The following is an 11816-nucleotide window of genomic DNA, read 5'->3' as shown; positions in this document are numbered from 1 at the left end:
AAGATTTATTTTAATTCCACAGGTCCAGTGTGATGGCTGTGAACGGTGGTTCCATGCTCAGTGTGTGGAAATGGACAGCACACAATATGAAGAGGCAAAGAAAGGAAACTGGGAATGTCCGTTGTGTAAATAAAGTGTTTCTTTGAAATCTGGTCAATGCTGTGGAAGAAAATGACTGACTCTTTGTGGTACAACTGCAGTTGTACAAGAGGTGTGTAATATGTGTAATGGGTAGTATTACAATTCGGCATTGGTTTTGAGTCCCTGAATCATTTGAAATGGAATCTATTGAAGAAAAAAATATACATAAATATTAATATAAAATAAAATATGCACTCAAATCAAACATGAAGCGGTATGTCTCATTTGCCTAGTGTAGTACTACAATTCGGCATTTGTTTGAAGTCCCTGCGTCACATGACTTGGAAGCTATTGAAAAAAAATGATGATTCTCCCATAACACTGTTTTCACAATTGTAATTTATTGATGGTCCCTAAGCTAACCCCCGTTGGTTAAAAGCGAGCAATCAGAGGTGAGCTAACCGCACTTATACAACCGTAACTGGGTGAACTGACTAAAAAGCCGTAACTGGATCCTGGGTGAATGTCTGTCGAATATCCAACTTAAAACTAACTTCACCGCGGTCACTGACCATCCCTAACTATCAGTAACGTGTAGAAACATCTGGATATTATGAGTTGGACAATTAGCACATAACACAGCAGCCTCACAGATGAGTTTGCTGGTGTTTCTTCATGTTGCTCGAGTGACTAAAACTTTTGCCACAATGACTGCAGCCAAACGGCTTCTCCCCCGTGTGGTAGCGCAGGTGCACCGTCAGGTAGCCCGACTGGCTGAAGCGCTTCCCGCACACCGAGCAGCAGTACGGCTTCTCCCCCGTGTGCACCCTGTTGTGTTTCTTGTAGTCGCCAGCGTGCCTGAAGGTGCGACCGCAGAGCGAGCAGTAGTAGTGTTTTCGGATGTTTTTCTGGAACGCTCTTGATCCTGGACGTCCCACTTTTGTGTTTATCTGAGTGGCGTGTTGTTTTTCTGCTCCAACGCCGTTTGTATTCTTGTAACTCTGAGATAGTGTCTCTTCTATGCCATTTTGGTCCGGACTGAAGACAATCCCTAACTCATGGTGGAGTCCTGAACTGGCTTGTCTGTGTAAGGATGTAGCGCTCGTACCAGCATCGTCATAAAAATAATTTGTAGCGTGCATTGCGTCTTCATCTGATGTAGGCTCTAGTTTCATTTCATGGTCATTTTCAGAGATTGTAACTGCAGTGACAGGGTCACTGATAGGATTTGATATTGGGGCCAACAGTCGATTATCAGTCTCAGTTTTAAGATTTCTCGTATGGTTCATGTTATCACCACCCAAATGTGGTCCCGTCGTAGCTCTAGGGGAGAGACAGGGGGTGGCAAATGATGTGATGGATGCTTCATAATCAAGGTCTTCAAATGAGTACGAGGGGCAAATGACTGCAATGTCCTTATCAGAGGGGGTGAGTTCAACCTCATCTTCCAGCTCTTTCTGTTTCTGATCCATGAGATGCAGCTCTGCATCAGCCAGCCGGGCTGCAGAGGAAATGTGTGGCACAATTCCTGCAGGACAACAAAAGGTGACAAGGCACCAAAAAAAGAAGAAAAATCAACATTTTACCAAACAGTCTTAATATTCCTGGGTACAGGTTTTGTTTTGCCTTACCGTTGCTTCCCAATTGTAACTTCTCCTGGAGCTCCTGCAGCCTTCTCTTCAGACTCTGGTTCTCTCTCTGTGTCCTGGTAGTTTTCTCCTGGTACTCCGATACAGTCTCCTTCACCGCCTCCAGAACCTCCAGCACCGCTTTAGACAGCAGCCTTTCCACTCGGGCGTTCAGGCGCTCAATTTTGGACATCTTTATGGATTGATCATTTAAGAACAAATTGACACAAGGTGATCGGTGTGTGGATTTCAGAGCTGTTTGCAGGAGCAACATGCTTTCTAACAATATGATGACTTGAGTTTGCCCTTACAGATCTAACAACTATCAAATGATCAATTATGATACAATTACGGATCGCATACTGCAAAAATACAGATTAACAGTTTACAATATTACCACAATTGCACAGCGTACCTAACCGTTTCTATCTCACTATTGCGGTAAATAGGCTAAAACTGATGGGCTCCTCAGGATTGATATTCATTACAGATTCTTAACAAACGGAAAAGCGGCATACCTTCAACCTAATGTGGTCCCGTTAAAAATACTGTCGCGATAAATCCCAGATTATTTAGCAGTGATCCAGATGAAAACGCTCATTCTTTACAGTATTCACAATTGGGGTATTATTCGCATTTAAACTGCAAAATCAGATCTCAGTCATGGCAGGCCAGCAGTCCATTTGGCCATTTATATGTATAGCATTTACAGAAGATAAGCCTACACCAAGTCTAAAAAACGGTTTGGCAAATAAATATTCCGATAGATGTGGGTATTGTGTGCACGAAACATTTCCACCCACATCATCCCCTTCCTGTGTTTTTAAAGCGGCTGGGAGCGTGAGGTGCGTTGCTGCCATCTACTGGTAGGTACTCAAACAGAGCCTTAAAACATCCTGAGTAGAAATGACAATCTACCTTCAGTCATTCAATGCTGATTTTAAAAGTACCTCTGGTTTATATCCCTTCCCCTTCATGGGCCTGTTATTCTGTCCCTGATTGGGAAAATTGCCGATCTGACTCGCTTGAACCTTAACAAGCACACCCGTCTCACACACACATTTTTTTTTTTTTTTTTTAATAGTTCCTTATACTAAAAACATCTTCCACAAGTTTATATTCTGTTTTCCTCTATGTTTTATTTTCTTTTGTGACTCATGAGGTGAATGACTCAGAGTACACCAAGCTAATGATAACTTATTTAACAATACATCATGACTTGTCATTTCAGCAACAGACTGCATTTACATATACATAAAAAGTGCTTTAAAGGTCTGACTACATATTCAAGCCTTTTTCCTAAATTAGTTATTTTACAAATACATGTCACAAGAATTTGTCGTAGGACTGTTACAATATGGCAAAAGCAGATCATACAAACTAAGTAGTAAACTTGGTACATTCATACGTTAGGTCCTCTTTACCTTTTTAAAGTGAAATACTTTGCCCCTGAATGTAAACTGGCAGTACTTGTACTCATGGTTCTTGTCCCTCTAGAGTTGTTTCCTCAAACAGACTGAGCAGGTTCTTTGGTTCAAAGTTGGGTCGGGGTAAAGCCTCCTCTGTTCGGAGCCAGTTGTGACCACGTTGCAGCGAGGACTTGCTAGATGAAGACTGTTGGCTGTGCGTGGAGTTTTTGTTCATGGTGCCTGTGTGGAGCTCTGCGTGTATGGGGCTCGCACTGGGTGTCAGTATGTGGCAGGAACCATTTGAGTGGATGCTGGAGGGGGTCTGCGCTAAGTTACATGACCAGTCGCCCACATTTGAGTGAGTGGGTGTGTGGGCAGGACTTCGATGATTGTGCGTCTGCGAACCTGGGAGAGGAGTGGACGTGCTTTCCACAGACAGTCTGGATTTTACCCTGTGGAATGTGGACAGAAATAATACATTTAGCTCAAAGCAGAGGCAGTGTCCCAACAGCTGTTGCTGGATATCTGTACAAGAAAGACATTTCTAGGACATAACATAAAATTCAGAGTAAAGAGCAGGGGCAACAAGCTTGTCGAGAACAGCATCCTACTGACACAATGATTCTCTACCTGTGTGAGAAGGTGGGGGAAAGCTCTGGGTCTCTGGCATCCAACATAAACACTGCATCATCCCCTGGGCTTCCCGAGTCAGCATGCATGGCACTGAGGGGCAGGGTTAAATCCTTGTCCCAGCTATCCTTAGGAGGAGTGCAGGGCGTTGGTTTAGTCCAATGAGGAAGGAAAGACAAGTGAAGGGAGGACAGGAGTCTACACCCAAAGCACACCACCATCTATAAGGAAAAAGACCAGACAAATACAAAATGTAACCTTTAAGGTTTGGTTCTTCTTGGTTTTCACCTCTAACTTAAAAGGCTGCTGATTGTCGAGGGCCAATTGATATCACGTTAAGGGACTTTTTGCAAGGCTACATGTTTAATACAGTTCATCCATTCATCCATCCATCGTCAACCGCTTATCCTGCGTACAGGGTCGTGGGGGGCTGAAACCAATCCCAGCTTACATTGGGCGAAAGGCAGGGTACACCCTGGACATGTCGCCAGTTGTTTAATACAGTTTCATTATTTAAACCAAACTCCAAACGCTAATGTGTAAAAGGTTTACCTGGCAGAGGGACACCAGTGTTAACATTGTCTCTGCGACCATAAGATAGACCCGCCTCTTCCACCTGTGTTTCCAAACAGAGGGGAGGGCAAGAAGCTCAGAGACTGTCGGTCTCTCAGATGGGTCTGGGGCCAGCATCATCCTCAGCACCTCCTGAAGCTCAGTTGACAGGCCTGCAGACACAGATGGAAAAAGTAAAAAAGTAATTTCAATTAACATAATGGAACCATTAATGAGGATTAAAGAAAGTCTTGGCTCTTACCACTGGTCAGCTCTGAGGGCAGGCAGCCTTGTCGGAGCTGTTGCCAGCCTTCGCCACCATTTGGAACCTCAATATTACAGGCAAGCTCCAGAATAGACACACCCAAACTAAATGACAATACACCAACAACGTTTAGGCACCAATTTCAATCAGATACATGTATTAGAGTATTTAATTTTCTCATTTATGGCATTTGTACCTGAAAACATCCGCAGCAGGTCCATACTCCCCACAGAGCAGCTCAGGGGCCATGTACCTGGGATCTCCCTCCTGGACATCTTCTTTCACCTTCTCCTCTACAGGATCTGTACTCTTCTGTTTGAGCTCAAGCAGCAGCCCAAAGTCCCCCAGCTTGAGACGACCAGAGTCAGTAATAAGGACATTAGCGGGCTTGAGGTCCAGATGCACAAAACCTTGAGAGTGCAAGTGTTGCAGTGCTGAGAGGAGGTCACACAGGTAGGCCCATGCTGCAGGTTCGTCTGGATTCAAATGTTTGAAACGAAAGAGAGTGAGTATGTCTAGGGGTCTGAGAATTTTATGGCGCAAGAAGTACATACATTATATGTATAAATATTATAGCTAATAGATGACCTGGGCCAGGAGGCTTGTTCTCAGCATGGAGCAGCAAGCTGGTGCTACATAGCTCTGTCTGAATGTACAGTCGGCCACACTCCTCCCAGGCTGCCACAAAGTTCAGGATGTGAGGGTGAGGACACAGGCGCTCGTGGTTCCTGGCTTCCCTCACACTCCGGTTCCTCTCACTATTGCCCCTGAAGCGATGAGCAGAGCGCTTGACTGCATACTGCCAACCATTCTCGTTGCTTTGCACCTAGAAAAATGCAGATAATACTGAGGTGTCGTCTTATATGCACACAAATGACAACCTTTGTGAGAAAATACTGCTTACAGAGATGTCTAAATTTGTATTGTGAGCTTCCCCATTACAAAACCACAGAACAGATGTTCAAACTGTCAAGATTTTATGTAAATGAATTTTTAAAACAGATTTTTAACTGATCTTCATATTAGAGACTGTAAATTTATCACCCTAGAAAGTCCATTATAGCTTTTGTTTTAATGTGTCTTCAATTTGAGTATCATATGACAACATCCTCACAAAAATTAGTCCTTCTAACGCATGCATATGTATTATATTGCTTTCATACAAAGTCATTATCGTTTAGCTCACCTTGTAGACCTCTCCGAAGGATCCTCGTCCCAGCAAGCCCAAATTAGTGAAGCACTGACTGAAATAGGACTGCTGTTTGCTGGGATCATATACAGAATCTGGAGGGGGAGACTTACGAAGGGAACAAGACAGGGGTGTCCAGGGTGACGGTTGCTGGGGGAACATCCTGCTTAGAGGGGGACATCCCTTGGATGGTGGCAGCGGGGGCACAGAATGTGAGAGCCGAGCAGGGGAGGAGTACGATGAGTTGGATGTAGATGACGATGAAAAAGGGAGTCGGCGCTTTTTCAGGGAAAAGGACTGCTCTGCGTAAGAGAAGTGGGTCGGGAGAGGGAGCGGCACCCGGGACCCTGTGGTTTCAATTGCCAAGGACATTGTGCAAGGACTGTTCAGTTCCTGTCTTTGAAGATGGTGAGCTGCAAAATTCAAAAGAAACCGTTTAAACACTTGCAGTCTTGGATGACACTTAATATGAATATACCAATCTTAATGTACTTTTGTTACTGATGCACATAACCATGCAGATCTTAAACTAATCTGTCATACTGATTCGCCACAGAACAAAAGCAAACTCCCATTTAATTTATTCATTTAAACTCTAACACACTTGTTAACGTTATTGATCTGCCAAGAGAGAAAAAAAATCTTTCAAGGCACTAAACATATCTGTGTTACAAACCTTAGCAAACCTAAATTTGTTGGAGGCTCTTCTTTTCTTTCCAGCTTGGTCACACTCAATTATCACCATCAGATTTGACATCCTTCCCATCTTGCTTGACAGGTTGTCTAAAACCAGTATCAATACAATCCTACTGATCCTTTGATAGTCAGCTCATTTGCAGAACAGGTCTTCCTAGCCTGTTATCTGTTGGCGCTAACCGGTACAACAGACCTACTAATGTACGTAGCTACGTTAACTGAGTAAACACCCTTTCGATACCGTCAGTCTTCAACTAAAATATATATTTCTGTTACTTTGATGAATAAGCTATGGCTGAAGTCTACTTTATTCCAAGCAGTAGGTTACTATTATTCATTATTTGCCATGCCTGACAAATGTCACCTCCACAAAACATTTTTTAACGTTAACTCAGGGCGGACCCAGTCAACAACAAAACAACATCAACTAGCTAGCTAAGCTAACTTACAGTCAAATAACGTACTGTAACTGACAGTTCAGCGTAGGGTAAAGCAGAATTAAGTAACGTTAACACACATACCTTCGTCCGGTATAAACAACATTCCTCAAAACCGTGGGGTTCAGATACACGTTGTGTCCAAATCAATCACCCTTCATGCATGTAACCACCTCGCGCCAAATTCTGAAAGGTACACAGAGAGTTGCGTACCTGCCCTCCGTGAATACTGAATGCATATCTGAATTGCGCAATATCCGCAAGCGGTGCAGTCTGGGGTTCTGCTGCACAACACAGGGTTGGCGCAACTGGCTAGCTAGCTGACCACTTGAAATGGTAACTCTATTATTATTATTATTATCAATCCTTTTGTGAGATTGGCGCCGAGATAAACTGATTGAATTAATTATTAGCGCGTTGTTTAAAAGTACTAACGCCATTATAAGAAACGAAACTCTCGGTTGTAGAAATGTTAATTTCAGTTTGTGTTTGCTAGCCAGCTAACGCTAAGTTTGCTGTGTTAGCTTAGCCTCCCCATCTAGCTTTAAAGACAGGCGTAGCTAACGAGCTTACTTACCTTTTCTTGGCTAACCTTGGAAGTGATGTAACGTTAGCCAACTAACCCAGTTATGCTGGTCAGATCGGCTGAATGTATTTTGCCATTGTCAGACCTACAAGACCTATTAATTTAGCTGACACAGGCCTAATTTCGACTCAAAAATCTCAAGGCTGTTTCGTGTTAGCTATAATTTCACGTTAGCTCAGATCTGCGTCTGCTTGACACTGCTCACTTTAATTGCTAGCTTATGAATCAATGAATTGTCAGTAGCGTTAATTGCCTCACACGTTGGCAAAACAACCAACTAAAACACTTTTCTCAATCTTTCCTTAAGAGGCTTCGCTAACATCACACGTTCAGTCTACATACAGATTAGTAGTAAGGTGTTAAAAACAGTTGAAAACTTTACGACGTGCATTGCCTACATGTCATGTCAAATAAAGACTATTGGCTATTATAGGGCTATTGGCAGTTAACCTGGTTATAAATGACCTGAGCCACAGCTATCCTGTTTGATCCCATCCTAAATTGACAGTACCTTATTTCAGAAACAACATCAAGCCCTCATTTTTATAATATAAAACAACAAATCAGGTTGACACAGGTGTTTTTTGTAACCTATCATTCTCTGCCCACTTTCCTTCAGGACGTGTTCTTAATGATCCGGCGTCATAAGACCACAATCTTCACAGATGCCAAGGAGTCCACCACTGTCTATGAGCTGAAGCGCATTGTTGAAGGAATTCTTAAGCGAACACCTGAAGACCAAAGGCTCTACAAAGTGAGTTCAGGGCCAAGCAAACCCAGTGACACCTAATTAAATCTGAGCAAACAACTGACAGTTCTGTTGAGGTTCAATGTGTCCTTAATGACAGAGGTGGCATGTTTTTCCTCAGGGTGACTAAAATATTCTCTGCAAATGTCCTGATTTTCAGTGAAGCAAATTCATACATTTTGAGGATTCTGTGATGTTTTTTTTTTTTATTTTTTATTTTTTTGTTTCACAGGATGACCAGTTGCTAGAGGACAGCAAAACTCTTGGTGACTGTGGATTCACCAACCAGACTGCCAGACCCCAGGCCCCAGCTACAATTGGTCTGGCCTTCCGCATAAATGGTACGTTGACTTTCTGTTAGCATGATTGATGGCGACCATTTGTACTTAGTTTCCAGTTAATCTGCACCAATCTCATTTAGGCCCTCAAGATCTCTAATTAGGTGCTGTGTGTTTGTCAGTAGAGAGCTATAAATATCTGTCACTGCGACTCATCCGTATCAGCTCAGTATCTGTGTCTGTACAGTGCCATCTAGATAGTTTTTGATTTTGATCATTTTACTGTGTGTTACGCTGCTCTTTAACTGTCTGTAGTGAAGAAGACTGAGTTCAGCTTCGGTTGTGCAACTTTTTAGTAGAGGTCTCAAGTGATAGAAACTAGGGCTGCAACGATTTGTCGACGTAATCGAAGGCGAAACTTCATTGTCGATGCATCGTCACAAAGATGCCATTTAAGGGAAAGATAGCAATCTTCTTATTAAGAACATTTCTGGTTTTTCATTTCTAACTGCAATGCACTACAGGAAGTGCTGGGGCAGTATCTCTTCCACGCTCTGCCATGACTGCTTGACTTTAAGACTACTCATGAAGAAGAAGCTTTCATGCGAGAAGCGGATAGCAACGGAGAAAGAGGCTATCAGAATGGTTTTGTTTTTACAAGTTTCGTATGCTATTTCATTAATAAGTACACTTTTGAGAGATTTTGAGGCAAGAAATCAACTATGTAGAACTTAAATATTGGCAGTTTTACGAAAGTTGATGGCAAATCCAAAATGTGGTCAAACGTTTTCGGGGTTGAGAAGCTCCACGAGGTAAGCAGTGCAAGCCGGCCAGCCAGTCACACCCACAGAGCCCTCTGGTCCCTCCTCAGACCACTGGAGCAGTAACTGTAAGATTCTTTTGAAATGTTTGTACCACTGTTATTCTGTCTTTACAATCTGAGTAATGTCAAAACATTTTAAAGTACATCAAGGGAAATCTGGCTCGTGATGTAGCCTATAGAACATTCTCCACAAACTTATAAGCACTTTGGAAAAGTAAACTACAGAAGTATTATGAAAGGAGACTTTTATTTTTATTATTCTAAATAGACTTTATGTTGTTAGTGTAATGTTACAGTTGTGATTATAGTACTTGCTTTTATTTCCTTTTGTTGGGAACAAAGCAAAAATCTTTGTTATAAAGTTAAAAGTTAAAGTTTAAACCTACTTGGCAATAAATCAGATTGTGAGCTTATTGTTTTGGGTGATAAAGCCTGGCTGTTATCTTGGAGCAGCCTCTTAATAGTTCTCATAGATAATGCTGGCTAAGAGAACGCTCTTTTAGTTGTGTTAGCAAACATGTAAATTATAGGAGTAGCCTAACCTGTCTTGTCTTCTACCCTCTCTTTTCCCCAGGCTTTGATACTTTTGTTCATTCTAAATAGTAAACCTTGTTCACTCAATGGTAACGTTAGCTAGTTAGGCTGCGTGTTGGAGATCACTAATTCACTTGAAGATATTTAATTAGTTAAATGGTTTAGTTAGGGTGTGACAAAAGTAATTGTGACTAGTTGACTGATCAAATAACTAATAAACAGATTAGTTGACTATGAAAATAATAATTAGTTTATTAGTTGCTGCATTGGATTTGTCCCTGTATGACTTTCGAACATTGCTGTAAAAGCTTGAGTGTGGCCTGAAGCCATGGCTACTTCAGCAAGAGGGTTTAGGAATATATACCACTTTATATTTTTTGAATTGGACTTCAAACTGTCTTTAAGAATGAAATATGATTCATAGCTCGTGTATCATGGATTTTTGCTTTCCAGATTTGATCAAATCAATCATTTTGCGTTCTGGGTTTACCAAGAATACTATGTGAGCTGCCAGTAGGAACATGCTTATGACGTAACCACTTATTCCAGAAAAGAGAGAAACTAGTTCACATGTGACCAATATCACCATGACTTGAAGTGGTGCCTTAAATGACCTAACTCTCAAGATTAAGTTCCTTGTGCATTAACCAGAGTAGTTCTTACTTTCAAGCTTTGGAGAATCCACCCAGAAAGATAATTTTCACTGCAGCCGCTTTGAGACATGACTGATGTAGCCACATGCGACTCTGCTGTCACGGCGGAGCTAATGTTTCCCTGTCTCCTCTGTCCTCCAGATGAGATGTTCGAACAGCTGCATGTTGAGGCCTTCTCCAGCCCTCCAGAGCTCCCAGATGTGATGAAGCCTCAAGACTCTGGCAGCACCGTCAACGAACAGGCTGTGCAGTGATGACAGGGAGAGGAAACGAGCAATGGAGGGAAGGATGGAAGCGGGTGTGTGGATTAACTGCAGTGGAGAAGTAGCGGGGTGGAGGATATGTAATATAATTTAAGTTGATGGATGGGGACGTTATAGGTAACCGAGCCTATCCATGTTACCTTCATGCTATCATCCCAGCACCCCCCCACCCCCCCTTTTTGCTTCACAAATCATTTTTTAAAACTCTTTATGATTTCCACATCACATGTGGTTCTGCTCCTCGACTTTGCTCTTAAGCACCAACTGGCTCAAACTTTTTGAGGGAAGTTGGTTTGGAAAGTGTGATTGTGTGTATGTGTGAGTTATAATAATTATTATCATTAATATTTTGGAAAAGGTGAAGTTGTGTGACAGTGCTCTTTAAGTACCATGACTAGGTAAGGAGTCTGCATCGGCAAACTGCGGGAAGTTCAAAACAAAGGCACAGATAAACCTTCAACTGACAAGTTTACTTGGTCAGATTCTCACAATTTTTGTTGTACATTTCTGATTTGATTTCATACCAGGCAAGAAAGTCTTTATAATGATTCTGTTCAGTTTTTTGTCGTCGTTTTACTTGTCAGTTCTTTGTTGTATGTTTCATGCACTGAGACCAAAGGCAGGTACCTCTTTGACACCAGAGGGATTTTTTTTTGGTCAAAGGACATTTTGTCTGTGACATACAATATACACAGGAGGATAGTTTTGTGGTATTAAAACCCAGGTTTTGAAAAACAATGCGTACGTCACCACATGTCACCAACATCTATGTGGCACCTTCCCCTAATCACATGAACATAGCCTGTAACTGTGAGCTTGCTTGATTAAAAGTTTTTCCTGTTTTGTTTTTTACACTGGTGGCTGGTTTTTATTTTAAACATATGTTTGTGTCAAAATTTAATGAAGATAACAGAATTTAAGGGGTCAGTGTTAAAGACGTTGGGCAGGGCTATAGGCATTTTTCACAGAAGACATTTTGACTTGGTAGGAAAACCACAGATATTATTAATAACAAAAGTAATGGCTCTGTTATATTCAGGTGTC

The 11816-nt window shown here is 42.0% G+C and overlaps 3 protein-coding genes across 7 annotated transcripts; 1 reads left to right on the top strand and 2 right to left on the bottom strand.

Annotated features, from left to right (window-relative positions):
* Nucleotides 1-23: 23 nt before the first annotated feature.
* LOC123983099 (zinc finger protein 79-like) lies at nucleotides 24-2524 on the bottom strand. Its single transcript, XM_046069226.1, has 3 exons — nucleotides 2228-2524; nucleotides 1713-1902; nucleotides 24-1609 (listed from the first exon to the last, which is right to left on the bottom strand). The coding sequence occupies exons 2-3, from the start codon at nucleotides 1900-1902 to the stop codon at nucleotides 729-731; spliced, it is 1071 nt and encodes a 356-aa protein (XP_045925182.1). The 5' UTR covers nucleotides 2228-2524; the 3' UTR covers nucleotides 24-728.
* A 304-nt stretch (nucleotides 2525-2828) lies between these two features.
* On the bottom strand, nucleotides 2829-7932 carry pkmyt1 (protein kinase, membrane associated tyrosine/threonine 1). 4 transcript variants are annotated; one of them, XM_046069150.1, is made up of 9 exons: nucleotides 7465-7932; nucleotides 6972-7073; nucleotides 5752-6167; nucleotides 5154-5391; nucleotides 4762-5041; nucleotides 4563-4669; nucleotides 4301-4473; nucleotides 3749-3969; nucleotides 2829-3570 (listed from the first exon to the last, which is right to left on the bottom strand). In XM_046069150.1, exons 2-9 carry the CDS (start codon nucleotides 6991-6993, stop codon nucleotides 3186-3188), a joined length of 1842 nt encoding a protein of 613 aa, XP_045925106.1. In that variant the 5' UTR covers nucleotides 6994-7073; nucleotides 7465-7932; the 3' UTR covers nucleotides 2829-3185. The 4 variants fall into 4 exon arrangements, with proteins under 4 accessions (XP_045925106.1, XP_045925109.1, XP_045925108.1 ...); XM_046069153.1 differs by lacking the exon at nucleotides 6972-7073 and adding an exon at nucleotides 6431-6537 and having other exon boundaries at nucleotides 7465-7931; XM_046069152.1 differs by lacking the exon at nucleotides 7465-7932 and adding an exon at nucleotides 6431-6537 and having other exon boundaries at nucleotides 6972-6990.
* Nucleotides 6144-11624, top strand: LOC123983045 (elongin-B-like). 2 transcript variants are annotated; one of them, XM_046069155.1, is made up of 4 exons: nucleotides 6144-6162; nucleotides 8093-8227; nucleotides 8454-8562; nucleotides 10651-11624. In XM_046069155.1, the coding sequence occupies exons 1-4, from the start codon at nucleotides 6160-6162 to the stop codon at nucleotides 10761-10763; spliced, it is 360 nt and encodes a 119-aa protein (XP_045925111.1). In that variant the 5' UTR covers nucleotides 6144-6159; the 3' UTR covers nucleotides 10764-11624. The 2 variants fall into 2 exon arrangements, with proteins under 2 accessions (XP_045925111.1, XP_045925110.1); XM_046069154.1 differs by lacking the exon at nucleotides 6144-6162 and adding an exon at nucleotides 7069-7223.
* The last annotated feature ends 192 nt before the right edge of the window (nucleotides 11625-11816 follow it).

Source organism: Micropterus dolomieu, linkage group LG14, assembly GCF_021292245.1.
Source record: "Micropterus dolomieu isolate WLL.071019.BEF.003 ecotype Adirondacks linkage group LG14, ASM2129224v1, whole genome shotgun sequence".
NCBI lineage: Eukaryota > Metazoa > Chordata > Actinopteri > Centrarchiformes > Centrarchidae > Micropterus > Micropterus dolomieu.
Note: the sequence above shows the minus strand (reverse complement) of the source record. Positions and strands in the feature narration are given on the sequence as shown.